This window comes from Palaemon carinicauda, chromosome 19, assembly GCF_036898095.1.
Source record: "Palaemon carinicauda isolate YSFRI2023 chromosome 19, ASM3689809v2, whole genome shotgun sequence".
NCBI lineage: Eukaryota > Metazoa > Arthropoda > Malacostraca > Decapoda > Palaemonidae > Palaemon > Palaemon carinicauda.
This window is the reverse complement of record NC_090743.1, coordinates 55,540,842-55,568,485: the sequence shown is the minus strand read 5'-3', so window position 1 is coordinate 55,568,485 and position 27,644 is coordinate 55,540,842. Positions and strand designations below refer to the sequence as shown.

The window sequence follows — 27,644 nt, the reverse complement described above, 5'->3', positions numbered from 1 at the left end:
TTTCCTACAAGAAAGGATCGACTGAAGAAGCCGGGGGGAAGCCGTCGACGACCCTATGGAGGACATTCTCCTAAAGCATGGCTCCTTCTGCCCAACGGGCAAACCTCTTGCCGACCCCATGGCATAGAGGCTCAGCGATACTGGATTCGCTGACAGTGGAGGAGAGATGTTAAGAGCGAGGCGCGATATCCTTGGCTGATCACGGAGATCGTGCAGGAATCGGCATCGGGAAACTGTTATCCGGACGAGTAACCTTAGGCATCCCCCCAGCGTGAGACCTGCAAGGGGGGTTGTCAATCCTAGAGTTTGTGAACTCGGCCGCTCCCTCTAGGATTATGCCTCCCCGGGAGAACTTCCCGTCCAACCTGTCCCTGACAGGAGGGGACTGCTATTGTACACCTTGTCTTAGCTGCCGTAGCCAGTTCCGATAACCTAGGCTGACGAGGCTGAATGAAGAGGCGTCGGAGGCTTGCAGGGTCTGGAAGTAAGCGCCTTGGAGGAGTGAAAACGGGATTCAGCTTCCTCCACACAACAGCTGTCCATTTCTCTGTCCTTGGGCTCAAACAAGCTCTTCTCAAAGATGGAAGAGTGTCTGAGCTTGTCGACATCCACGGATGGGACTCCCGAGAGGAAGCCCTCGGTCACTGCGTCTAGATGCTCCAACATCGAGTTTGCCCGCAAGTTCGAAACTTGGCGACGGAACACAAAGGTGCTTGAGCCCGAGAGAAGAAAAGTACCCATGATCTTCCTTGTACAAAACCTCGGGTCGCAATCGGGGAGGGAAAGGCCTGGTAAGCCCCTTCCACGAAATGGTGAAGAGGAAGGGTTAACCCTGCCCGACGGAGAAATCTCGAAAGAAAAACTCCCTGGCAAGACCCCTTCCAGGGAATGGTGAGGAGGAAGGGCTAAACCAGGTTCTGGAAAGAAGAATGATGCTCAGACCTCACTGAAGATTCTTCCTGCTCTTGCACGTGCCATGCTCTGCATTTACGGGGTGAAGACCGTGTTCTGGAAATACGCGCTCCAGAAGACTCGCCAGGTTGACCGTGTTGCGAAACCCCAACGGGAACCGCAGTCGCAATCGCCCTGGCGCTCGCGCGATGGTAAATCAATGGTTCGCGCGCAGGCGAACGTGGAAGCGCCCGTGCGAGGGCGCGCAGAAGAAAGTGCGCGAGGGAGCGCAGAAGGAGTGTGAGCGTGGTTGGAAGGGCGAGAGCTGGCGGTCGGAATCCGATAGTGCGCAGGCGAGCGATGGCGAGCAGGCGAGCGACGGCGCGTTGGCGAGCGATGGCGCGTAGGCGAGCGACGGCGCGTTGGTGAGCGATGGCTTACTGGCAGAAATCGCGCTGGCGCTCACGCGATGAAACACCGGGCGAGCGCAGGCGGCCGGGAGACCGATGGCGCGTAGGCGGGTGATGGTGGTTGACGAGCGATGGCGCGTCTTGGCGAGCGATGGCCCGTAGGCGAGTGAAGGCGCGTTGGCAAGCGTTGGCGCGTTGGCAAGCGATGGCGCGTTGGCGAGCGGTGGTGCGTTAAAAACGCTAGCGCAGGCGAAGAATCGCGCGGGCGCGTAGGAGATCGCTGACGAGTAAGAGACTAGAGAAGGTTGTCGGCGAGAAGGCGAAGGAAAACTTCTTGCCTGCGCCCAGGTCTGATAGATCGTGGGCGAGAAGGCGAACGTTAGCGCGCATCCCGCTAATCAGAAAGCGCGCAGGTGCATCAGGAAGGGGAGCGCTGATGAGTGCTGGCAAGCAGGCAATCCTGGGCGTTCAAGAAAACCGTTGGCGCCAATGGCGCGAAGCAGGAAAGGGCGCGCAGATGTGCGCTGGCGAACTGAAGAGAGCTGGCGCACAGAAGGACAGAAGTGCAGGTGAGCGCTGGCGAGCAGGAAGAAGATCGCTACTGATTGTGGGCGTGCAGGAAAAAACCTGGCACTTAAGGGACTTACCCACACTGTAGAATAAGCCCCTTAGACCCGAAGGTACCGGTGCCCGTTGTAAACGGGGTGTGTTGGCGCCCACTGCGCATCTGCGTCCAGGAACAGAGGTGAAGACTAGAAGGTCTGGCAGGAGTAGCAGCTGCAACGGTCGGTACTCGTCGAGGAGGGTCCTCTGCGGCGAACGTCGAACAAAGATGAAGACGACCTCGGACAGGTGCAACACCCTCCGACCTCCGAAGAGGAGTCTCTGAACGTGACCTCCCCCGAGGGGAAGAGTCACTTGCAGGAGAGACCGTAGGCCTCAGCTGTCCCCAAAGGGAAACTGAGCCCTCAGCAACAACAGCAACAACAGCAGGAGGAGTCCTCTGAAGAGGAGTCTCTGTGGTGAACTCCCCCCAGGGGAGAAGCACTCGCAGGAGAGACCGTAGGCTCAACTGCCCCCCGAAAGGGGACAGAGGCTTCAGCAACAACAGCAGACGGAGGCCTCCGAAGAGGTGTGTCTGTGGTGCACTCCCCCTCGGGGGAGAAGCACTCGCGGGAGAGACCGTAGGGCTCAGCTGCCCCCTGAAAGGGATTGAGCCTTCAGCAACAACAGCAGACGGAGTCCTCCGAAGAGGAGCCTCTGTGGTGAACTCCCCCCGGGGGAGAAGCACTCGCAGGAGAGACCGTAGGGCTCGGAAGCCCCCCGAAGGAAACTGAGCCTTCAGCAACATCAGCAACAATAGCAGAAGAGTCCTCCGAAGAGGAGTCTCTATGAGTGTCCTCCCTCGCGAACGAAAGAGGAACACTTCGTAGAAGAGACGGGTCAGCCAGTGATCTAAAAAGAGCAATCCTCCGAAGAGGGGCTCCTGCATTTGCTCAGCCCCTTGAGCGTAACTGCAGGTGCGACCGCTCAGCACCAAGAGCATAGTCGCACGAATTCCTTGGTCCAAGCTTGCAACCGCTCAGCCCCTTGAGCAAGGTTACAAAAGCAGTCGCTCAGCACCAAGAGCATAACCGCCGGAGGACCAGGAACAAAATAAAGGCAAGAGGAGTTCCCCCCGAAGGGAAAAAACTCAAGCCGGGACGGGAAAACTTCCCTCGGAAGGGAAGTTACCCACCCAAGAAGGCGAGCCTCCTGAGTGTTCTAAAATGAACTGGAGAGCTGTCAGTTGTCACGGGAGCACTTCCAGGAGAAGGAGACACGCCCCTGACGAAGATCTATAGGGGAGGCAGCAACAGCAGACTCCCCAGGCCCCAACAAGACTGCTCGCTTCGTTGTCACATTACACAAACGAAACTAGATCGTTAACTGTGAAAAATAAAAAAACAAAAGTCATTAGTTAACATTCATTCCCCCGGGAAGACTCCGAAGAGGAATCCCGAGGGAAAAGAACACAAGAATTACACAACAGGCACGTGCCCTCAAAACCACTTACACTCACGGAAGGAGAGCTGTAACAAACACAGAATTATAACGGTTATAATTATGTAATCCAAATATGAATGTTCACTAAATAAAGAACGAAAACCCCGAAAGGAATCGTTCTACATAAAGCTGAAAAGTCAACAAATACAATTAGATTCATAAACTAATTGAGACAAAATGTATGGCGTAGCAACCCCACCCACACGGGAAGTTAGCTACCCAGACGTAGTAAAGGTAAAACGTAGTAAAGGGTGAACAACCTCAAGAGAGAGAGAGAGAGACCGTAGTCAAACTCGATCGCGACCCATAAAATTACACCGTGGTGGCCTAACTGCCGAGGGCTCCACGGAGATATCGTACACTACACACACAAGCACGAACTCTGAAAAGGAAACTTACTGATTTCTATACTCAAATATATACATAAACACGAAAATATGTTTACATATATATTGAGTATAAGAAAAGTAAGTGATTAAGTAAAGACAAAACAAATAATGGCTGCCAAGCGAGGACGAAGACAGGCATGTCTGTACATCGTCCGAGCCAAAAGTGAAGTGAGACATTTCACCGGTGTGTGAGGGGGGGAGGGGTAGCAAGCTACCCCTCCCCCTACCCCTGCTAACTAGCGCGGGGGTAGTAAACCCTCGTTAAAATCTAATGGCTCGTCAATTTCAGCTACGCTGAAAGTAAACCCTATGTAAATAGCGTGGTTTGTATTTCGGTTACGGAACAAATAGAGAATTAAAAGAATAACCTCGAAAGGTTATGTCTTATGAGACCATTGTGCTTTGAGGGCATGATGAAGGGAAGCAGAGATCGAAAGGGATCGGAGACTGAAACCATACGAGCATTCCGATGAGTTCTTTAACCCGTAGAGAGGAGAAGTCCAAGACAATAACCAAGAAGGATTGTTTCCAGAGCTTCCTTTCCGAACCACCGTGGGATATGGCGGACACAAGCGGCCAGAAAGCATTCTTATATGTAGCAATTGCTGGGTAGGAATATGTCTAATGTGACTTGTTGCGCCCTGGGGGCACAATGGTGGCATGCAGTGCCACAAACAGTCAGCAGGCATCCTCAATTGCAGCAATAACCCCCGAAGGTTTCGTCTAACGAGACTTGATGTACAATTCTATGTTTTCTACCTTCCTGGTAAGGTTTGGCAGCGCATGGGCAAACACACTTGCTCAACCAACATACCTCACGTCATCCATTTACCATTTATTATGAAGGTGTCGGCTTGTATGGTAACTATATACCAAATCAAGTGACTGATTGCTAACGTCCAAGACACGGTTCTACGTAGTAGTAGTAGTAGTAGTAGTAGTAGTAGTAGTTAGGCAAACGTTAGCAAGTGCCGAACGTTCACAAGTGCTGATGAGAACAGTTGTGGAAGCTTGCGAATCCGCATGTGCAGGCAACTTAAATGTCTGTGTATGATATCTCTCTTTTGTATAGCTGTATAGCCAGCTGAAGCTCGCATAGTTGCATCTTATTCAGAGTGAGAGGACGAAGTTAATAATACTGTAATATGTATCGCATAGAGAGATTTGAGCTGTTCTTTCTGTACTTATGTGCTATATAACAACTCCCGAGTGGGTGAGTAAGGTACTAAGAGTGTAGGAGGATGAGTGTGCAGCACTACCTCTACCCGTTGGCGAGTGTTGGGTTAGGTGCATAGGTACGAGTGTGCGCTGAACTTCCTCAACTGTTCTTTATGATGAGAGAAGGTTTAGCGCATAGCTATGGGAGCGTTGAAATCCCTGTGAGAGTGAGTGAGTAGGGAAGCTCGTAGATGGCAGCGCTCTGTGCTCCTTGCCTCATAACCTCACTGTGTGATGAGCAAAGCGCATTAGGTTCGTCATTCTCTCGTCAAAGAACAGAAGTTTCTCCCTTGGAAGAGTTAGAAACCATAAGGCACAAGTCAATAAGGGACAGATCTCGTAAAGCTCCATGAGCTTTTCTTTGATTCGAAGAGGTATGATGTAGGTAATAACCCCGAAGAGATATAGCCTACGAGAGATTTCTCCCTTGTGAGAGGTTACCTCCCAAGAGGTACAGATCCTGAAGGGTCTGGCCTCATAAAGTTCCAAGAGTTCGTTGTATCCAAAGGCACGATGTCAGCAATAACCCTTAAGAGTTAAAGCCTACGATACTTGTCGATAGAAGACGATGGACCACGGAAGCTGCTAACAAGATACATTTTGTGCCCTAAGGGTATGAGGGAAGGCAGTCTCTCCATCACGTGGGAAAGGGGACCACCCCCTGTTGCTGATGTCGGCAATTCTCTCCCCAAGCAGGGAAATTGCTGGACAGTGGCTGGTGAAGGGTAACTCTCCCTCGAAAGGTTAATTTTCCCTCAGAAAGGGAAGTTGTCCAGCATCTTGAAGCAGACCTACGGGCAGTGCTCTCTGCTTTCTGTCAACAAGCTGAGCTTAAATTGAAGGTAGGCATTGAGAGCTGCCTTCAACATTGAAACTGTTTTCGTTCAAGCAGTTACTGAGTCACCTTCGTACTCCAGCATTAAGAGGAACGAGGGAGAAAACTCACACTGGTAACTCCGAGGAGCAGCGGTTGAAATTGCTTCCAGTCAAGCAGTTTCTGAATCACTCTCGTCCTCTAGCATTAGGAGGAATGAGGGCTACCACTAAGGACATGCAAAATGACAAATTCGTAGATAATTTTTATTTTTCCTAAGTATACAAACCTTAGCTATTTAATAGGGGTATTACTTTCGGCGTAGCTGAAATGACGAGCCATTAATTTTTAACGAGGGTTCACTACCCACACCGCTAGTTAGCAGGGGTAGGGGAAGGTAGCTTGCAAACCCCCCCCCCTCCCCCTCTCACACACCTGTGCTTGAGCTCACTTTGCTTGGAGGTAGGACTTCAAGGGGGATAAGGCTGGATGGCAAGTTTGGTTAAATAGCTAAGGTTTGTATAGTTAGGAAAAATACAAATTATCTACGAATTTGTCATTAATTCCGTAACTGGAATACAAACCACTCTATTTGATAGGGGTGACTCACCTATTAGGAAGGGTGGACGTCCCTGCCAGTCTGACTTTTAGCATTGCCCGGGGACTCCTTATTTGAGTGTGTAAGCACTCAAGAAATAAGGAGTCCCGGCACCTCGCTAAAACCTTGCTATGCAAGGTCTGCGGCCCACGCAAGCTGTGTGTGAAGGTATGAAGAAGTGTGACTCGTCCTAGAAAGTTGTTCTGAAGTTCTTTAGATGGAAACTTGTAGACTAGGACTTTCCCAATACCACCTCGTCAGGGTATGGGGACGTAACAGTATTAATATTACAGTAATACCAGGAACACAAGGAAGCATGGTTTACCTGCGGTGGTTTGAGGTCAGCTATGCAGAGAACCCAGGATGCTGCTTTCCCCAAGAGAGGGGATGATGAAGAAAAGAATAAGGGCTAGTCAAACCTTTTCATTCACGCAGACTAAAACTGGGTAACAATGCCCTTAACCTTCTGCTACTTGTCCAATAAGGAGCTTGAGGCTTTAAACCAGCTGTTGTGCAGCCACCACAGGACCAATAGAGAAAGTATCGAGTCTCCTGTAGGTCACGTCTTGCAGGTAGTGGGATGTGAACGTTGTTTGCTGTTTCCACATCCCAGCTTGAAGAACCTGCGTCACTGGAAAATTTCTTTTGAAGGCCAGGGACGTAGCTATGCCGCTGACATCATGTGCTCTGGGGCGACGTGACAGAGGAGGGTCTGGATTCAGTGCCAGGTCAATGCCCCTGCAAATCCATGCAGAGATGGTGTTCTTGGTGACCCTCCTCTTAGTCCATTCCTGTGCTAACGAATAGTGATGGCACACGAGGACGGGCTGCGGCTGTTCTTTTGAGGTACAGCCTCAAGCTCCTTACTTGGCATAGTAAGAGATGGTCTGGGTCATCTGTTACAGTGCGGAGACTAGAAATCCGGAAGGAGTCGAATCGAGGATCCGCTACTCCCGGGTTCTGAGTCTTAGCAATTAACTCAGAGACGAAGCTGAACGTTACCTCCCCCATCCCTTTGAATGGGCGATGTCATACGAGAGACCATGAAGTTCGCTGACTATCTTGGCCAAGGCTAAAGCTAGCAGGAACACCGTCTTCCAGGTTAGGTGGTGATCTGATGCCTGGCGTAATGGTTCATAAGGAGGTCTCTTAACCCTTTTACCCCCAGGCTATTTGGAACTTTCCAACCCTTAACCCCCAGGGGTTATTTTTTTTCAAGCTGATTTTGCAGTATATTTTTTTCAAATTGCTCTAACAGCCTTAATTTTCGTCATAGAGAGGTCAGCTTGGTCTCATTCTCTTGGAAAATGCCTGAAGTTTCTCAAATAACCATCAAAAATATGCACAACAAAGTGTAGATAGCAGTTTTTCACAAGGACGTACCGTTACGTCCATGTGGGTTAAGGGATGAGTTTTGTGAAACGTACCAGTACGTCCTTTGGGGGTAAAAGGGTTAAGAGACCTGAGAACTCAAACCACGTTCCATGGGGAAGGTCTCATTTCCGACTGAGGGCAGGTAAGTTCATAACTTTGTATGAGTAGAGAAAGTTCTAGCGATGAAGAAATGTCCATTCCTTTCAGCCTGAAGGCGAGGCTTAAGGCTGAGCAATAGCCTTTCACTGCCGAGACTGATAGACGCATTTCTTCACGCAAATACACGAGGAACTCCACTATTGCTGGAATAGTGGCATCGAGTGGAGAGATACCCCTTCCACGACACCAACCACAGAAGACTTTCCACTTTGCCTGGTAGACTGCTGCTGATGACTTTTGCAGGTGTCCAGACATCCTGATTGCAACTTGTTGCGAAAATCCTCTCTCAGAGAGGAGATGCTGGATAGTCTCCAGGCGTGAAGTCGTAGTGAACCTAATGCTTTGTGGAAGATGTTGGCATGTGGTTGTTTAAGTAGATTGTGTCGTGGAGGGAGTTCTCTTGGTGGCTCCGTTAGGAGTTGCAAAAGGTCCGAAACCATTCTGCGTGTTGAATACCCTCCTCATCAGACAGAACGGGGGAAAGGCGTAAACGTCGATGTTGTCCCACCATTGTTGGAAAGCATCTTGCCAGAGAGCCTTGGGGTCTGGGACTGGGAACAGTACAGCGGGAGCCTGAAGTTCAGAGCCTTTGCGAAGAGGTCCACAGTCGGAGAACCCCACAAAGTCAGGACTTTGTTCGCTACTAGATGATCCAAAGACCATTCGGTACTCACTATTTGAGATGCTCGGCTCAGGTTGTCGGCGAGCACATTCCTCTTGCCTCGAGTGGATTTCGGCCCATCTCAGTATCTCTACTGCTAGATGGGATAGTTGCTGCGAAAAAGTACCTCCTTGTTTGTTGATGTAGGCCACTACTGTGGTGTTGTCGCTCATCACCCCTACAGAGTGACTTGCCAGGTACTGTTGGAACTGTTGAAGGGGTAGAAATGATATTTTCATAATAAAATAAATTTTTTAACATACTTACCTGGTAGTTATATATATAGCTTAGTCCCTGACGTCACGGCAGAATTTCAAAACTCGCGGCAATCGCCGATTGTGTAGCCAGGTGTACCACCAGTACTCCCTCTACCCAGGTACCTGGAACCATTCCAACTATTCCTCAGATCTTCCATGCCCTTGGTCTCTAGAGGGGAGAAGGGTGGGAGTTAAATTATTTATAAGTACCAGTTAAGTACAGTGGAACCTCTACATACGAATTTAATCCGTTCCAGAACCAACTTCGGATGTAGAAATTGTTCGGATGTAGAAACGAATTTTCCCATAAGAATACATTGAAATAGGATTAATCTGTGGTTGAACCCAAAAACCTATGATAACTTCTTAATAAACTACTACACATAACTTTCCCATGAGAATAATGAACACTAAATTAGATAATAGACATGTAAATAAGAAGAATAGACATGTAAATAAGAAGAATTAGCAAAAAATGATAAATAAGAAACGGGTTTTTAGCGTCACTTTACCTTAGAAACTCCAGCGCAGGTGTTGTTCGTCTTCGCTACGCAGAGAGGAGAGAGGAGACGGACGGACGGCGAGGAGGTAGAGAGGTTAACTACGATAAACGTAACACTACCGTAACTTATTCTAACTTACACTAAGTGAACTTTAACATAACTTAGCTTATTTTTTTTTTTTTATATTTTATATTTTTTTTTTACATTTTCTTTTTTTCTTTTTGATGATTACGTAATTTTAATCACTATCACTTACATTTAAAATTGACTGAATTTCTTTTGCTTCACTCTTTTCCGTTTTCTGTGTTTCACTTTCTTCCTCTTCACTCTTTGCCGTTTTCTTCGGTTCACTTACATCCTCTTCATCGCGAGTTCGCTTCGCAGTTTTTTTAAAGAAAGCATCGATAGATAATTGCTTCGTAGGGCTTTTCAGAATGTTTCGAAAGTGCGTTAGGCAAACATCATCGAATTGAGAAACTACACGACAAACCTGCAATTTCTTTGGATGGTATTTGTCGATGAAGTCGACCACGTCTTGATATTTTCCTAACACCTCTTTTATTTGCGCTGAACCTAACACATGTTCTACCTCCTCGCTCTCTTCCTCGTCATCACTCATGTGCTCCGACATAGCATGGAGTTCCTTGAGCTCATCCGTCGTCAGTTCGTCGTGATGTTCGGCGACGAGTTCCGTAACGTCATCTGCGTTGACCTCCAGACCCATGGACTTGCCAAGGGAGACGATTTCCTCTACGGCTTCCGCTGCACCGACCACGGGATCAGGTTCGGGGTCAAAACCCTCGAAATCTCGGGGAGAAACTGCATCAGGCCACAGCTTCTTCCATCCAGAATTGAGGGTCCGTCGAGTTAATCCCACCCAAGCCTGATCAATGATCTTTAAGCAGTGCACGATATTGAAGTGGCCCCTCCAAAATTCACGCAAAGTTAAGTTGGTGCTTTGCGTGACATTAAAGCACTGCTTGAATAAGTGCTTGGTGTACAGCTTCTTAAAATTAGAGATGACTTGCTGGTCCATGGGCTGGAGGATAGAGGTGGTATTTGGTGGAAGATACAGCACCTTTATGAACTTGAATTCATCAAAGATATCATCTTCAAGTCCGGGGGGGTGAGCGGGTGCATTGTCAAGGCATAGCAGGCACTTTAAAGGCAATTTCTGCTCATGAAGATACTTCTTCACAGAAGGACCGAAAACTTGGTTTACCCATTGCACAAAGAATTGCCTAGTGACCCAGGCCTTCGAGTTGGATCGCCAGAAAACATGAAGCTGATCCTTATCGACGTTGTGTGCTTTAAAGGCCCTAGGGTTCTCCGAATGGTAAACAAGCAAGGGCTTGACTTTAAAGTCCCCGCTAGCGTTGGCACATAGAGCAAGAGTCAACCGATCCTTCATTGGCTTATGCCCAGGCAATTTCTTCTCTTCAGCAGTGATGTAGGTTCGACTCGGCATCTTCTTCCAAAACAGCCCGGTTTCATCACAATTGAACACCTGCTGCTCTACGTAGCCTTCTTCCTTTACGATATTTTCGAATTTCTTAACAGTCAGCTGCAGCCTTTGTGTCCGCACTAGCAGCCTCTCCGTGGCGAACAACTGAATGAATCCCGGACCGTTTCTTAAATTTCTCGAACCAGCCACGAGATGCCTTGAAATCATCTGAGGAAGGTCGGTTGAACTCTCCCCAGCATCACCCCCAGAGCTCTCCTCCTTCAAGTCCGTAAAGATGGCGTGCGCCTTCTCGCAGATAACGGTTTCGGTGATGGTGTCGCCAACGATCTCTCTATCCTTAATCCACACTAGTAGAAGTCGTTCCATCTCTTCTATGATAGGGGTACGGCGTTTGGAAATTATAGTGATCCCCTTAGAAGGTTTCACTGCTTTAATAGCTTCCTTCTGTTTAAGGATTGTCGAGATCGTCGACATATTACGGCCATACTGTTTAGCAAGTTCACTCACGCGGATGCCACGCTCATGTTTTTCAATAATTTCCTGCTTAATTTCTATAGAAAGCATTTCCTTCTTCCTTTTCTCTCCACTACCACTACCACTGGCAAAACTAAGCCTTTTTGGACCCATGATTTACGTAAATTATCGTTAATGGATGCACGTAAAAAATCACGATTAAATCACAGTTAATATCAGAACGCAAAGAGCACAACCGCAAGAAGCCGACGAGAACAGAGGACTGACCCAAGCCGCGCTAATTGAGCGTCCCTCCGAGGTCGATGTGTTGCCTTCTATCGGCGGAAATAAAAAACACTTCAGGCGCTATGAGCACCGACTACGCGTACGAGTATTGTTTACTTCGGGTGTCGAAAAAAACATTCGGGTGTAGAGTCGGAACGTGTTCGAATTGTACTTCGCGTGTCGAAAAATTCCGATACAACCGGTACGACGAAAATTGCTACTTCGTGTGTCGAAATAAAATTCGGGTGTAGAGTCAAAAATTTGCTCGAATTTTACTTCGGATGTTGGAAAATTCGGATGTAGATACGTTCGTGTGTAGAGGTTCCACTGTATGTTCAAAAATTTATTTTATTATGAAAATATCATTTTTAATCATCTGACTTACCTGGTAGTTATATATATATAGCTGATAAACACCTTTGGTGGAGGGTCAGAGACAGCCAACATTGTTGGAATTTACCTAAGAGTTATTAAGCAAGCTTAAGGGTTCGTACCTGTTAAGGAAGCTGACTTCAATGAATTCCAGCTTCATTATGTTCGCTTTCCTTAAGAGATCCAGCAATCCACCCAGGGGGCTGAAGACCTCTAGGAGCTGTCAAACCGGTGTATAACCTCTGTGACAGGACCTCTCCAATACCCTTGTTCCGGGCGCTCCCAAGGAACAAACTGACCACCTAACTGCAAATCAATGATTGTGGAAGACTGCATCCAATCTCCACAAACAACCACAAAAATACAACAGTTCCAAGGGAAGAAAAATGGTATTAGATTACGGGAATGTAGAGGTAGATCCTTCCCCCACTACTGCACTCGCTGCTACGAATGGTCCCAGGTGTAGTAGTCCTCATAAAGAGTCTGAACTTGTTTCAGATAGTGAGGCGAACACGGATTTGCTCCTCCAGAATGTCGTAGCCATGATGCTCTGCAAGGACCTATTCAGTTTGAAGCTACAGACGTTACCACAGCTCTAACCTCATGTGCCTTAACCTTCAAAAGCTTGAGGTCTGTCTCACTACAATGTGAATGAAGCCTCCCTTACTAAGAGCCTGATGAAGAAGGATAGCGCATTCTTAGACATCTGTAGCAAAGGTTTCTTGACTGAGCACCAAAGTGCTTCTGACTTATCCCGTAAATCCTTCGTTCTTTCCAGGTAGAACTTCAGGGCTCTTACTTGACACAGGACCTTCTCTAATTCCTCTCCAACCAATTCCAAACCTTGGGCCAGGGTTGTGGAGGGCGTTCGTTCTTAGCAAGAAAACCTAGCTGTAAGGAGCAGATAGCCTTGTTATCTCTAAACCTTACATTTTTGTTGAAGGCATGAATTTCACCGACCCTTTTTGGTCCTTTAACGAGGCTGAATGTAAAGGTTCGAACCTGCTACTCATTAGGTACTTCAGGATTATGTCTAGATTCCAAGCTGGAGATTCCTGATGTCGTTTCTTAGTCGTTTCAAAGGATTTGAGAAGGTCCTGGAGATCTTTATTATTGGACAGATCCAAATTCCTGTCTGAAGACGGCCGTTAACATGCTCCTGTATCCCTTGATGGTTGAGGTCGAAAACTTACGCCTTCTTCTAAGGTACAGAAGGAAGTCAGCTATCTGAGTCATAGAGGTACTGGAAGAGGAAACAGAGTTGTCTCTGCACCATTCTCTAAAAACCTCCCACTGGGATTGGTAAACCATGATGGTGGACGATCGCCTTGCTCTCGCAATCGCACTAGCTGCTTCCTTCGAAAAACCTCTAGCTCTCGTGAGTTTTTCGATAGTCTGAAGGCAGTTAGATGTAGAGCTTGAAGGTTTTGATGGTACCTTTCCAAGTGGGGTTGTTTGAGTAGATCTACTCTCAAAGGGAGGCTTCTCGGTGTGTCCACCATCCATTCCAGTACTTCTATGAACTACTCTCTTGTGGGCCAAAAGGGGGCCACTAGAGTCATTCCGGTTCCCTCGTGCAACACGAATTTTTGCATCACTTTGTGCACAATCTTGAATGGGGGAAACGCGTACACGTCCAGGTGGGACCAGCCCATGAGGAAAGCGTTGATGTGAACTGCTTCGGGATCTGGCACCGGGGAACAGTAAGTCTCCAGCCTCTTCGTCTTCGTAGTTGCAAACAGGTCTACTGTACACAAGGACGACCCCACGTCTGCCACAGATTCTTGCAGACTTCCTGATGAAGCGTCCATTCTGTAGACAAGACTTGACCCTTTCTTCTCAGACTGTCTGCCATCACGTTTCTTCCTCCTTGAATAAATCTTGTGACTAGGGTTACATTCCTTTCTCTTGCCCAGTAAAGGAGCTCTCTCACAGTCTCGTAAAGGGACCTCGAGTGGGTTCCGCCTTGCTTGCCTATGTAGGCCAACGCTGTAGTATTGTCGGAGTTGACCTGTACCACTCTGTTCAGGATTGATTCTTCGAAGCCTTTGAGGGCTAACAAGACTGTCAACAGCTCCTTCTGATTTATGTGGAGGATCTCCTGATCTTTTGTCCAGGAACCCGAGATCTCCAACTTTCCCAGTGTTGCTCCCCACCCCGAGTCCAAGGCAACACAACACAAGGTCTGGGTTCCTCTGTTCCAGAGAAAGACCCTCTTGAAATTTGACGGGGTCGTTCCACCACTGAAGGCATCGCTTTGTGGATTCTGAAATGAGGATACACTTTGTCTCCAGCTCTATTCCCCTGTTCCAATGTAGATTGAGGTGGAGCTGAAGAGGGCGACGATTCAGTCTTCCCAGGGAGACAAACTGCTCCAACGAGGAAAGGGTCCCCAGTAGACTCATCCAATCCCTCGCAGAACACTTTCGCTTCCCTAGAAAGCATTGAAGTTTCACCAGGGCTTATTCCGTCCTTGAAGCAGACGGAAAAGCCCGAAAAACTCGACTCCGAATCTCCATCCCCAAGTACATATTCTCTTGGGATGGTGTCAGTTGCGATTGGTCCCTGTTTATCAGAAGATCCAGTTCTTCTGATAACTTCGTCATCTGCAGATCCTCCAGGCAGCGATCGTAGGAATGAGCTCTGAGGAGCCAGTCGTCCAGATACAGGGAGGCTCTGATACCTCTTGAATGCAGCATTCCCGCTACATTTGACATTAACTTTGTAAAGATTTGAGGCGCCGTACTTAGGCCAAAACAGAGCCCGAAACTGGAAAACTTCCTCTTTGTACATGAACATCAGGTATTTCTTGAAGTCCGGATGGATGGGGATGTGAAAATACGCATCCTGAAGGTCTAAAGAGACCATCCAGTCGTCCTTTCTGATTGCTGCTAGGACTGATTTCGTTGTCTCCATAGTGAACTTTGTCTTCCGTACGAAGACGTTGAGTGCGCTCACATCCAGGACTGGTCTCCATCCCGCCAAGTTCTTGGGAACCAGGAACAAGCAGTTGTAAAATCCTGGTGACCCTAAATCTCGCACCCTCTCTATTGTCTCCTTCTCTAATAAGAGCGACATTTGCTGTTACATCGCCTGTATCTTTGATTCCTCTCTGTATCTGGCCGAGAGGTCTATCGGAGTTACTACTATAGGAGGTTTCCCTAGGAAGGGGATTTTGTATCCCTCCCTGAGTAACTGGACAGACCAAAGGTCTGCTCCTCTCCTCTCCCATACTTGCCAGAAGTTGGTTAGTCTGGCTCCTACTACTGTCTGAAGGCGAATGCAGTCAGACCCTGCTTCGCCCTGGTCTCGAGCCTCTCCTCTTCGCTCTCCTTCCCTCGGGTCTGGTACTACCCCTGCCGAATGTTTTCCCCCAAAAGGGCTGAGAAAACTGATGGGATGGCGCTTCCTCCTTAGGCTTGCGACTTGAGAAGGATGTAGGCAGAACCTTCCTTGCTGTCTTAGACACCAAATCCTGTGTGGCCTTTTGGGCTAACTCGGAAGAGACTTCTCTGACCAGCTCTTGAGGGAAAAGGGACGAAGAAAGAGGTGCGTACAGTAACTGCGACTTCTGCATGGGTGTAACCCCATTTGCCAGAAAGCGCACATTTGGGCTCTTTTCTTAAGAACACCCGCCGAGAAAAGAGTCGCTAACTCGTTGGACCCGTCTCTTAAAGCTTTGTCCATGCAAGACATAATGTGGACGAGGCCTTCTGTGTCCACATCCTTCAACGAATACACCTTTTTCCCCAAGGTTCCCAGAGTCCAGTTGAGGAAATTAAACACCTCGAAGGCTCTGAAAATGCCTTTGAGAAGGTGATCCAACTCCGAAGTCGACCAAAACACTTTGGTTCTCCTCATGGCCGTCCGACGAGGGGCGTCCACCAGACTCGAGAAGTCCCCTTGGGCAGAGGCACAGGGACTCCCAGGCCAAAAGCTTCTCCAGTCTCGTACCAAACGCTCGATCTGGATGCTAATCTGGCTGGGGGAAAAGAAAAATAGTTTTTCCCTGGTCCTTCTTAGATTGCATCCCCATCATCTTTAAGGCTCTCTTAGATGAGCAAGACAACACCATCTTCATAAAAAGTGATTCCTTCGAAGCCTTCCCGAGCGTAAACTCTGAAGGCGGGGAATGAGGAGCAGCAGGAACAAAATTATCAGGAAAAACTTCAGAAAAAACTCTCATAAGTCTCTTTAAATCCACCGACGAATGTTGGTTTTTCGGGTCGTCTTCTTCCGGCACCTCCTCTAAAGGATAACTAGGGGAAAGGTGACAGTCGTCGTTCCCTTCTTCTGACAGGTCTTGAATCGAAGTAGAGACGTCCTGCTTCCTTGGAGACAACTCCTTTTTATCCCGACTTCTGGTGTCATGGCGTCCAATATCATGACGCCTGGAGTTAAGGTGTTCCAAAACTTGACGCTCGGAGCCATGATGTCCGCGATCTCGACGTTCGGTTTCATGACGTCCGAGGTTTCGACGCTCGGCGTCCCGACGTCCAACTCCTTGATGCTCGGCGTTTATGACTTCCAGTTTCCTGACACTTGGCATGATGTTCCTCCTCTCGACGCTTGGCGTCATGACCTTCTCAACGCTTAGCTTTCTGACGCTTGGCGTCAAGGCGTGAAGATTCTTGACGCTCGGCGTCTTGGTGAGCCACTCTTTTCATGTCTGTTGGCTGGTAGACCTTCATGAGGGAATAGAGTTTCTGCTGCATATCTTGCAGTACACTTAAGTTCGGATCCACTTGCTGTTGTGGACAAACAGGAGACGCTGCTTCCTCAACTAGTTCTCCATCCACGTCGCTCAAGGAAACCGCAGAACGTTCAGGGGACGAGTGCCAATCCGAAGGGGGAGGAGGAGCATGCACATAGGTCATGCCAGCCTCCGATAACTGTTTTCCAACCGAAGGGGATGGCTGCCTAACATCTTCCGACTTCCTTCTATCTCCTACCGAAGTAGATGGGCACTTGGCAGGAGAACTTTCCTCGGAGCAGGAAGGAAAATGCTCCGGACTGCTCCAATGGCTGCAATCTGGCGCCTGAGGCGTCACAACACGACGCTGCTCAACAGCGGAAATTTTCCTCTTAGGAGGTCTCGATGCAAAACGCCAGCCCCGTCTGGGCGCTGCGTCATCCGACGAAGACGAAAGCCCTTTTACCTCGTCTTTCCCATGGCGAGGGCGAGCGTCCTGGGAAGCATCAACAGGTACGCTCAAGGGGATGACTGCTCGGGAGCTAACGCCTCTCGGCTCCCTTTGCCTGTCGACATTCTTTCTCGCAGGGGTTGGGGAGCTTGGAAGAGGTCTAGGGTTAGGAGAACGACAGGTCTGAGCAGCTGCACCCTCCACTGCACTGATTAATTTCACTGACCCTTTAGCACTCTTTAACTCCTTCACATCGGACCATAACTTAGTCCTGTCCGCTGCAAGCGACTCCACTCTCTCGCCCAGGGTTTGAATGGCCACCATCATGTCCTTCAGAGTTGGTTCATTAGGCTTAACAGTAGTGGGATCTGGAACTACCACTACAGGGTAAGGATTAATAGGTTCGTTGACATGGGGAGGGGAACAATCCCTAGAAGAACGAGATAAACTTTTACTTCTCCTGATCCTATCCCTTTCAAGCTTACGAGTGTAGCGGTCATACTCCAACCACTCACTCTCAGACAAAATAACACATTCATCACAACGATCATTCAACTCGAAACCTTTACCTCTACATTTCACACAAATGGAGTAGGGATCAACAGAGGCTTTAGCAAGCCGGGTCTTACAACCTCTCATACACCTTCTAATACTCGAAGAAGAGTGAGACATTATGAAAAAATCGAAAGAGAGATCAAAACAAGCAAGGGTCAAAACAACAATATCTAATCGGGTCCAAGAAAATACCAAAAAACAAATCCAAAACGAGCGAAAGCCAAAGCCAAATTATACTTCACCAAAATAACTGCAATTAACACTGGCTACAGCGAGCGAAATTCCAACAATGTCACCGGTGAGGCGGCAGGGAAGATCTGAGGAATAGTTGGAATGGTTCCAGGTACCTGGGTAGAGGGCGCACTGGTGGTACACCTGGCTACCCAATCGGCGATTGCCGCGAGTTTTGAAATTCTGCCGTGACGTCAGGGACTAAGCTATATATATAAAACTACCAGGTAAGTCAGATGTTTAAAAAGATGGCCTTCATCTCTAGGAGATTTATGTGGAGGTACTTTTCTGACTCTGACCAGAGGCCTGAGGTCGTGTGGTGCAGCACATGGGCCCCCCACCCTTTTTTTGAAGCGTCCAAAAACAGCATCAAATCAGGGGGGAGGATGAGAAGATCCACTCCGTTTCGTAGGTTCTCGTCTGCCACCCACCACTGGAGATCCGTCAGTTCCGCAAGTCTCATGGGGATCTGGATGTCCGGGGAGTCGTACGCTTGATTTCACCAGGACTTAGAGTCGCCACTGGAGGTATCTCATCCTAAGGCGACCATTGGGAACTAGACGGGCCAGCGATGAAAGGTGACCGAGGAGACGTAACCAGGATTGGGCTGGAAGTTCTTCTCGTCTGAGAAAAGGTCTTGCGACCTTCCTCAGCCTTGCTATCCTGTTGTCTGATGGGAAGGATTTGTGGAGAGTGGTGTCTATAATCATGCCTAAGTATACCAGTCTTTGAGTGGGAAGCAGTGAAGACTTCTCAAGATATACCATGATCCCCAGATGTTGGCAAAGTCTTAAAAGTTTGTCTCGGTGCTGAAGAAGGGTTGACACAGAGTCTGCTAGGATTAGCCAGTCGTCCAGATAACGGAGGAGACATGCCAATCCTGTGTGCCCAAGATGATACTAGGGTGAACACTGGTGAAGACTTGTGGTGCTGTGGTAAGACCGAAGCATAGCACCTTGAACTGGTACATTCTGTTGTCTAGGCTGAATCTTAAGTACTTCCTTGAAGACGGATGGACTGGGATCTGGAAGTACGCGTCCTTTAGGTCCAGTGTGCACATGAAGTCTTGCGGTCTTACTGCTAGTCTGACCGTGTCTGCCGTCTCCATGCGGAACGGAGTTTGTTTGACAAACTTGTTCAGAGCTGAGAGGTCGATGACTGGTCTCCAGCTTCCAGACGCCTTCTTTACAAGAAAGAGTCGACTGAAGAAGCCTGGGGAGCCGTCGAGGACTTCTTGGAGAGTGCCCTTCTCCAACAAGGTCTGGACTTCTTGCCCCCTTACCGATCCCAAGGCAAGGGAGCTCAATGACACTGGATTCGTCGTCAGGGGAGGTAGAGATGTTATGAACGGGAAGCGATATCCTAGACTGATCACGGAGATTGTCCAGGAATCGGCCCCGAGTTGCTTCCACCTGTTTGAGCAACTCTGTGGGCATCCCCCCCCCCCCCCACTAGTGGAAATGCAGGGGGAGTCTATCCAAGCGTTTGCGGCCTTGGCTGCTCCCTCTAGGATTTTTGCCTCCCCTGGGAGACTTTTTGCCTTTCCTTTCTTTGACAAGAAAGGGCTTAGACACCAAAGTCTTCGCTGCAGTTGTCGTCGTAGTGGTCTTGACTGGACGGGACTACTGTGGTGCTGGAGGCTTATAGGGCTTGGATGTTAAAGCCCCATGAAGGAGAAAGTCTTGATGAGACTTCCTCCACCTCTCAGCGGCACATTCCACATCCTTAGGCTCGAACAGGACAGATCCCTCCAAGGAGGAATGTCTGAGCCTATTGATCTCGGTGCTTGGGACTTTCTGATAGAATCTCTCAACTACTGCATCCCGACGTTTCAGGATGGTATTTGCCCACAAGTTTGAGACTTGGTGGGCAAGAAACTCGATCGTGCGAGTACCTGAGAGAAGGAAGGTTTCCATAGCTTTCCGGGTACGTTCCTTGGAGAAATCCTCAGAACGTATCAGGATACCTAGGGTCCCCATTGCATAGCACACTTCGCAACTTTCTCCAGGTTGAGGATCTCAGCTGCCGAGAATGAGACCTGCCGGTTGGAGTCTCTCAAGAGGGACTCCTCTGGTTAGCACTTCCAGCGAGTGGTGAAGTGGAAGAGCTAGACAAGGCTCCTCTAGGATCTTGAAGTACCTCCTCTGCTGTACGCGAGGAGGTGGGAGAAGCTTGTTGGTGGTACCGGAACGGTTGGAGGAGGACATCTCGGAGAGCTGTGGTGAGATCTTGTCCCTGGTACTCATTACCCCTTGAGACCAGGGCAGGGCGGCACTGGTCTTAGAGGGTTTTTGAGTACCAAAGACACGGTCTAAGACCATGTTTTTGCCCTCTCGAGGAGGGATCTCTGGGTCGGAAAACCCGTTGAGAGCCCTCATTAGAGTCAGAACTTACGAAAACTCATGTTCTGACTCTTGCTGGTCTCCTCCTGCTGTAGGACTTGCAGCGAAGTCTCCTTTTATCCCCGAAGGCTCTTCTTGGGGAGAGTCACGGACATTCCCTGAGTGGCTAGTTGGCTCCATCCTAGTCCTAGTAGAGGACTTAGGCAATGTTTTGGAGTCTTTAGATTCCTTCCTTGGAAGGATATAAGACTCCTACATTGACGAGGGTGGCATGTTCCTTCCAATCCCCGACTGAGTAGACCCCTTGGCGCGAAGAGAGGTTTCCTCCATTGGTGCGATGGGGGAAAGTCTCTCCTCGCATGATTCCCTTGGAGACGGGAAATCTTCGTCTGAAAGGGAAGGAGAGGCAGTCTGAGGAATAGAGGGAACCTGTCTCGAAGGTCTGTGAGGAGTCAGTTCGCCCTTGGGGAAGTGACCGCGTCTGGAACTCCTCTTTTTCTCTTCAAAGGGGTAGAAGAAGCCATGGTTCTGTATCCCAATTCAGAGAAGACAGGCTTGAAAGCCTGAGTTACGGCTCTGATCAGGGCACAGAACCAGGGCTGTTGGCTGACAGACGCGCTGTCAGACATACTCTTTAAAGGGAAAGGGATTGAAGGACCCCCGGGAGGGATCACTATCATTGGTGGGTTCGCCTGTGGTGGCTTTGGGATCTTGGACCCCTCTGGAAGTTTCCCTTCTCCCACAATGCGCGGTGGCATGCGCTTGCGGGGAGGGGAATGAGGCGATGGCGAGCTTGCCGTATGTCGTTCATTAGGGTGTATAGTCTCGCGCGCAGGAGGATATTGACGCTCGCGCGAGGGAAAATAATGGCACTCATGCGAGGGAGAATATCGGGGCACGCGCGGGGGAGTGTGTTCGTGCACATCTGTGCCAGCCGTAGGGCGCGCGCGCAGGAGAAAGTTACCTAGCGCGCGGGCGCGCAGTGGATTCATGTGGGGCGCGCGGGAGATGTTGGAGCGCATCCCTCGGAGAGGATTGACGAGCATGCGCGCATATCCTTGCGGATGCGCACGGGAGTAGGCTGGCGTGCAAGTGAGCGCTGGCGCGTTGGTAAGGGTTGGCGCGTGGGATAAAGCAGCATGGCTGATTTCCCAGAAGTCCTGCTATCAGTTGAAAGTTGGCGCGCAGGTTTTACATGGCGTGTAGGATGGTGCGCAGCATGGCGCGCAGGAGAGTTAGATGTAAGGCGCGTACGCGCACGTGCAGGAGAGTGTTGGCGCGCGGGAGAGCGCTGGCATGTATGGGAGCGCTGGCGCGTAGGAGAGCACCATTGCGCAAGAGATTGATGGCGTGCAGGTAGTTTGCGACCAGGTGAGCGCTGGCGCACAGGTGAGTGTTGGCGCGCAGGTGAGCGCGGGCGCGTAGGAGACTGTTGGAGCGTAAGTGCCGGGCGTGTGGCCGCAGTTTGCGCAGGGCGCGCTGGCATGACCTGGTGCGCAGGAGAACATGGGTGCATATGCGCATGAGGGCGCCCATAGCGCGTGATGGAGCAATGCTCCCGTTGGAGCCTATGGGCATGTTGGCACATACGCTCTTAATGCCCTGTGTAAGGGTTATGATGAATGTCCGCGCGTAGTGATTCGGCCTGACGAGCTACTAAAGAGCGCTTGTCAGATCTCGTGGGCGCGTAAGTTGTTGTTGTTGTTGGCGCATAACAGCACGCTTGGGTGGAGCCTAGTTAGGCCCATGCAGGAACGGCGACGGCAGGTCGTCAGGTTTGTCAGGTGGAAGGTCGACGTGTCCTTTAAAAGGACGACCTTCCACCGAAGGAGATCACGAACGATCTGCAGAGAGGTCCAGGACCAATTCAGGAGCAGAGACGGATGATTGGTCTAGAGGCTCCTCTGCGGGGGACTGCATCGAAGATGTTGAACCAAAGAGGCGCCTCCTCACTGCAGATGAAGGAAGGCCTCTATGGCGAAGAGGAAGGCGAGCCTTTCGACGAATGCGCCCTCTGGGGGGCCGTTGGATCAGCAAGCTGACCTTCTTCAGTCCTGCGAAAAAGGAGTCCCTGTCAGTGAACTCCCACGAAGGGGGAGAAACACTAGCAGGAGAAACTGACGATGTTCTTAGTTTCCCCCTTGTAGGTTGATCAGGAACGGGAGAAACTAAGCCGTCAGCTACCATAGAGTTTGGAGTGGAAGAGGAGATGGATGAGATCGCATTGGATACCTCTGACACCACAACGTCGACAATAGACAGAGGATCAACCTCTGACGGCGACGACGATTGCTTAACAGCAGCACCCAATCGGATGTAGTTAAGCAAAACGTCCTTGGAGGGCGAACCCGTAAGCCCCAAGGAGGACCAAAGCTGAAATAAGGAAGTTAGTGACATATCCTCCCCTGGGGGGAGAGGTGAAGCTGCTTCACTAGGGGAAGCAACATCATCTCTCGTGACCCGAGGTTGGTTAACAATACTGTACATCGGTCTACGCTACCAGTCGACGGTCTCTCGAAAGAGACCGACCGAGTGGGAGCTTCGGAGGAGGTTTGGGTAACGGTAGAAGAGGCCTTGGGTCTTTCTCCTTTCGAAGAAACCTTCGAAGGAGAAATATCCGGTTTGGACTTCTTCTTCCATCGTCGCGAAAACCTCTCCCACTGGGAGGCAGACCACTCCCTACACTCACTACACTTGTTGTTACTATCACACCGTTGGCCCCTACAAGAAGGACAAAGGGCGTGAGGATCAGTCTCGACCGCCGACATGAATGTTCCACAGGGGCAGTCGGAAAACCCAGGCCAGGTGCGCATGATCGCAGAGGCCAACTTCACATATACAGAAACTAGAAAAAGAAAAGAACAAAAGCAATTAAATGGCTGCCAATATGACGGCGAGGATGAGCGGACACGTCCGACCACCATCCGTGCCGAGAGCAAAGTGAGCTCAAGCACAGGTGTGTGAGAGGGGGGGGGGGGGGGGTAGCAAGCTATCCTCCCCTATCCCCGCTAACTAGCGGTGTGGGTAGTAAACCCTCGTTAAAAATTAATGACTAGTCATTTCAGCTACGCCGAAAGTAATACCCCCATTTAATAGCTAAGGTTTGTATTCCAGTTACGGAACAAACTATTGTTGCATTGCTTCCAGATTCTCGGAAAGGATAACCCAGATTAATCCTCAACTGTAGACTCAACGAACCATTCCTTAGTGGGGAGATCCATGAAAAACTCCCCCAGTGGTGGACACCACCGCTTCCTCAGGAAAGCGACGATGTCCACATCTGTGGGTTGTCCGGGGGTTGTGCACTCCATCAGTGCATTACCTCTAGAGTGGCCATCACTCTTACTTGACTGTCCTCCGAAGGAGAATGAACAAGCAAAGTCAGAGAAGAGGGATTGCCAACAGCGAAGGAAGTTGGGGTTTCTTCACCTTTAAGGAAAATCCCGAAGGAGAAGAATACCATAGACCCCCTCTTTGCCGCCTATCAATCTCCCCCTCTGGGAGGAGGGTTACTCCTAACAATCAATACCAGGAGAGTCCTACAAGCAGAGAGACTCCATGCAGGACAACTCCAGAATGAGAAAAGTCAAAAGTCAAATGGCCAGTTTGTTAATGGGAGAGTGCGAACGGAATTTCTTCACTCCGTGTGTGAGTGGAATAGCTGGTACTACCCCCTAGCCCCCCCCAACTAGCAGTGGGTAGTTATACCTCACTAAAAATTTTATGGCTAGTCTTCCAGCTTCGCCGAAAGTATATTCCCTATAAATAGCGAAAGGGGTTTGTATTAGTGACAGAACAAGTATAGATTCATGCACTAAAACTAACAGCTTACCTGCTTCATACAATAATGATGCTGATGGGATGTGCTGCAGTTGTTCTCTAGGGAGATTTGATAGATCTTCACGAATCTGTTCTGGTACCAAGTTTTCCCAATGGTTAGCAGTTATATAATCAACCATATGACAGGATGCAAGAGGCAGCAAAGGGGAGAGAAACTTTGCAAGTTTCTTCATAACCTCATTAATGTGCTCAAGTGATGCCATTTTTCAGCTTATTAATTGTTGTATTGACTGAAACAAACAGAGACGTGATAAAATTAATCAAACATCTCTCAAAAGGGTAACAGTACAGTATACAGGTATAAAAAGAGCTACATGTCGTGTCAAATGGTAATCAAACTTGGCGTGGGTACACTCCTTATACAAAGAAGACTTTAATTTGAAAACCTCTAAACATCACTAATAACTGAGGAGACGGAAAATTACATAATACCCTTCACCTAAGGTAAATATTGAAATAAATCTTATTATCAAAATTCTGTTTATTTTATTGAATCTTACCTGCGGTTCATCTCGCTGAATCCCATATTCTGAAGAAGGGGAATAACCCTGTTAAGTACAGTATTATATGTATTTATTAATTCATAAGTGTTGTGAAGGTGGTTGCAGGGGGTGGTACAGTATGTGCTTTGCAAGCCATATAAATGAAGTCACAGTGATATGTCCAAATCTAAGATGCTCTGACCTAACTTACCAAAGGTGCCTTGACCTAATCTTACCCAAGATGCCATGTACTGTCCTTATAGGAAAATGCCAAAAAGTGTATTTGAAGGGGGGCATAAAGTAGAGAGTAGTGGGTAAGGTTAGGTGGAGGCACCATGGATTCCGACATGTTCCTGCCAATGCATTCAAAGAGTTTGCAAATCATGCAAAACAGTGATCATGATATTCCAAGTACTAATAGTGGCAGAGGGGAGTTTGCAGGGGGACGTCCGCCCACCTGGTTTAGAAATGGCATCCTATGTCATGCTAAGGAGCAGGTATCATTATAGAACATACACAAGAAAATGATATTTTCATAATAAAATAAATTTTTGAACAAACTTACTCAGTGGTTATAGAAATATAGCTTTAGTCTCTGACGTCCCGGCAGAATTTCAAGACTCGTGGCAATCGCAGATTGGGTAGCCAGGTGTACCACCAGAGGGCCCTCTGGCGAAGGTACTTAGAAGCATTCCATGATTCCTCAGATTTTCCATGCCCATAGGTCTCTAGAGGGGAGGAGGAAGGGAATTAAATTTATATAACTACCGGGTATGTTCAGAAATTTATTTTATCATGAAAATGGTATTTTCATTTTAAAATAAATTTTTAAATGTACTTACCTGGTAGTTACATATATATAGCTTAATACCACGTTTCGCCGCGCGCACGGCAGAAATTCAAATTTCACGGCAATCACCGCCAGGTGAGCAGGTGGTCATACGTGAGTGCCCTCTCAGTAGGTAACTAGAACCATTCCCAACATTCCTCAGAAATTCCATATCCCTGTTTTCAGAGGGCAGGAGGGAGGGCCCTTTTATATATGTAACTACCAGATAACGGATTTTGAGCGAAGCGAAAAATCTATTTTTGGGTGAGATGGCCATGTCGTCCTGATGGAAGGTTCCTTCAGTAGCTTCCTTTGGGTATATATGACTACCATAAATATTCCCAGAGAATTAAACTAAAGGTTTCACAGAATTCTAACTTCTGGTGCGAGTACCCTAAAGGTTTCCCTCTAGGATATAGTATATCAACAGGGGACGCATGCATTAACACGCCATATGGCTATCTGCACCCCACATAGCGTTTACGCTTCAAGGGGGAAAGGTGGCGAGGTAACTGAGGAGCCGTTCCAAAGTTACCCTCCTTCGTTACTGTTACGGTACTCGCAACGTAAACAAACCGTCCCCCATACTGTGTGACGTCACGTCCGTCATTCCTAGTCCATCTTCCAACCGGCTTCCGTGATACAGTATATCAGGGAGGGGCCTGGCAGGCTGAACTGGAACTGTTGGGCGGGTCCATCAGGACGACATGGCCGTCTCACCCAAAAATGACAAATTCGGAGATAATTTATATTTTTCCTAACCATACAAACCTTAGCTATTTACATTGGGTTTACTTTCGGCGTAGCTGAAATGACGAGCCAATAGTTTTTAACTAGGGTTAACTACCCCCGCGCTAGTTAGCGGGGGTAGGGGAAGGGGTAGCTTGCTACCCCTCCCCCCCACACACCGGTGATTTGCTTCACTTCACTTAGAGGTAGGACTTGACTTGGGGGACAGGGCTGGCGGGCAAATATGTGTAAATAGCTAAGGTTTGTGGTTAGGAAAAATACAAATTATCTCCGAATTTGTCATTTGTTCCGTAACCGAAATACAAACCACGCTATTTACATTGGGTGACTTACCCCTTAGGAAGGGTGGAAAGCCTTACTGACTTTGGCTTTACCCGGGGGCTCCGCTTCCCAGTGAGTAGCACTTGAGAAAAGGAGCCCTTGCACCTCACAAGTTCCTCGCTTCGCAAGGAACGTGTGGCCTACATAAGTCGTGTGTGGAGGAAAGAGCGTGACTCGTCCTATGAAGCTGACCTTGAGACCTTTAGATAGGAATCCAGGATAGGACGTTCCCAATACCACCTCGTCAGGGTATGGGGGACGCGACAGTATTAAGCTTAATACTAGGAGCACAAGGAAGCATGGGTTACCTGCAGAGGCTGAGGTCAGCTATGCAGAGACCAGGATGCTGCTTCCCCAAGAGAGGGGAGGATGAAGAAAGAAGTAAGGGTCAGACATACTCTTTCATTCACGCAGACTAAAACCGGGTAACAACGCCCTCAACCTACTGCTACTTGTCCATAAAGGAGCCTGAGGTTAGACCAGCTGTTGTGCAGCCACCACAGGGCTGATAGAAAAGGTATCGAGGTTCCTGTGGGTCACGTCCTGCAGGTAGTGGGCTGTGAAGGTCGTCTGATGCTTCCAGACCCCAGCTTGAAGCACCTGCGTCACAGAGAAGTTTCTCTTGAAGGCCAGGGACGTAGCAATGCCCCTGACGTCGTGTGCCCTAGAGCGACATGACGGAGGAGGGTCTGGATTCAAGGCGTGATGGATAACCCTTCGAATCCAAGCCGAGATGGTGTTCTTGGTAACCCTCCTCTTCGTCCTGCCTGTGCTAACAAACAATGCTTGCACTTGAGGATGAACTGCAGCTGTTCTCTTCAAGTAACACCTCAGACTCCTCACTGGACATAGTAGCAGCTGGTCTGGGTCGCTTGTTACAGAGCGGAGACTCGCGATCCTGAAAGAGTCGAACCGTGGGTCCGGCACTCCAGGGTTCTGAGTCTTGGCAACAAACTCAGGGATGAACCTGAACGTTACCTCCCCCCATCCCCTTGAATGGGTGATGTCGTACGAGAGACCATGAAGTTCACTAACTCGCTTGGCAGAGGCCAAAGCGAGCAGGAAAGCCGTCTTACAAGACAGGTGGCGATCAGAGGCCTGGCGTAATGGTTCGAAGGGAGGTCTCTTAAGAGCCCTGAGAACCCGAACCACGTTCCAAGGAGGTGGTCTCACTTCCGACTGAGATCAGGTAAGCTCATAGCTACGTATGAGTAGAGAGAGTTCCAGCGAGGAAAAATATCCATTCCTTTCAGCC

General features: G+C 48.9%; 1 protein-coding gene across 3 annotated transcripts in view; it reads right to left on the bottom strand.

Moving 5' to 3' along the window:
- The window catches only part of LOC137658644 (probable methyltransferase-like protein 25), a 425,819-nt gene that overhangs the window by 286,479 nt on the left and 111,696 nt on the right, over positions 1-27,644 (bottom strand). Inside the window, exon 2 of one of the 3 annotated variants that reach the window (XM_068393586.1) lies at positions 24,000-24,237. The exons of 1 other annotated variant lie outside the window; for it this stretch is intronic. In XM_068393586.1, the coding sequence (XP_068249687.1) occupies positions 24,000-24,210 (211 nt within the window). In that variant the 5' untranslated portion in view covers positions 24,211-24,237. Of the gene's footprint in view, positions 1-23,999; positions 24,238-27,644 lie in introns of those variants that run through there. One more of the 3 variants, XM_068393589.1, reaches the window with a different exon arrangement.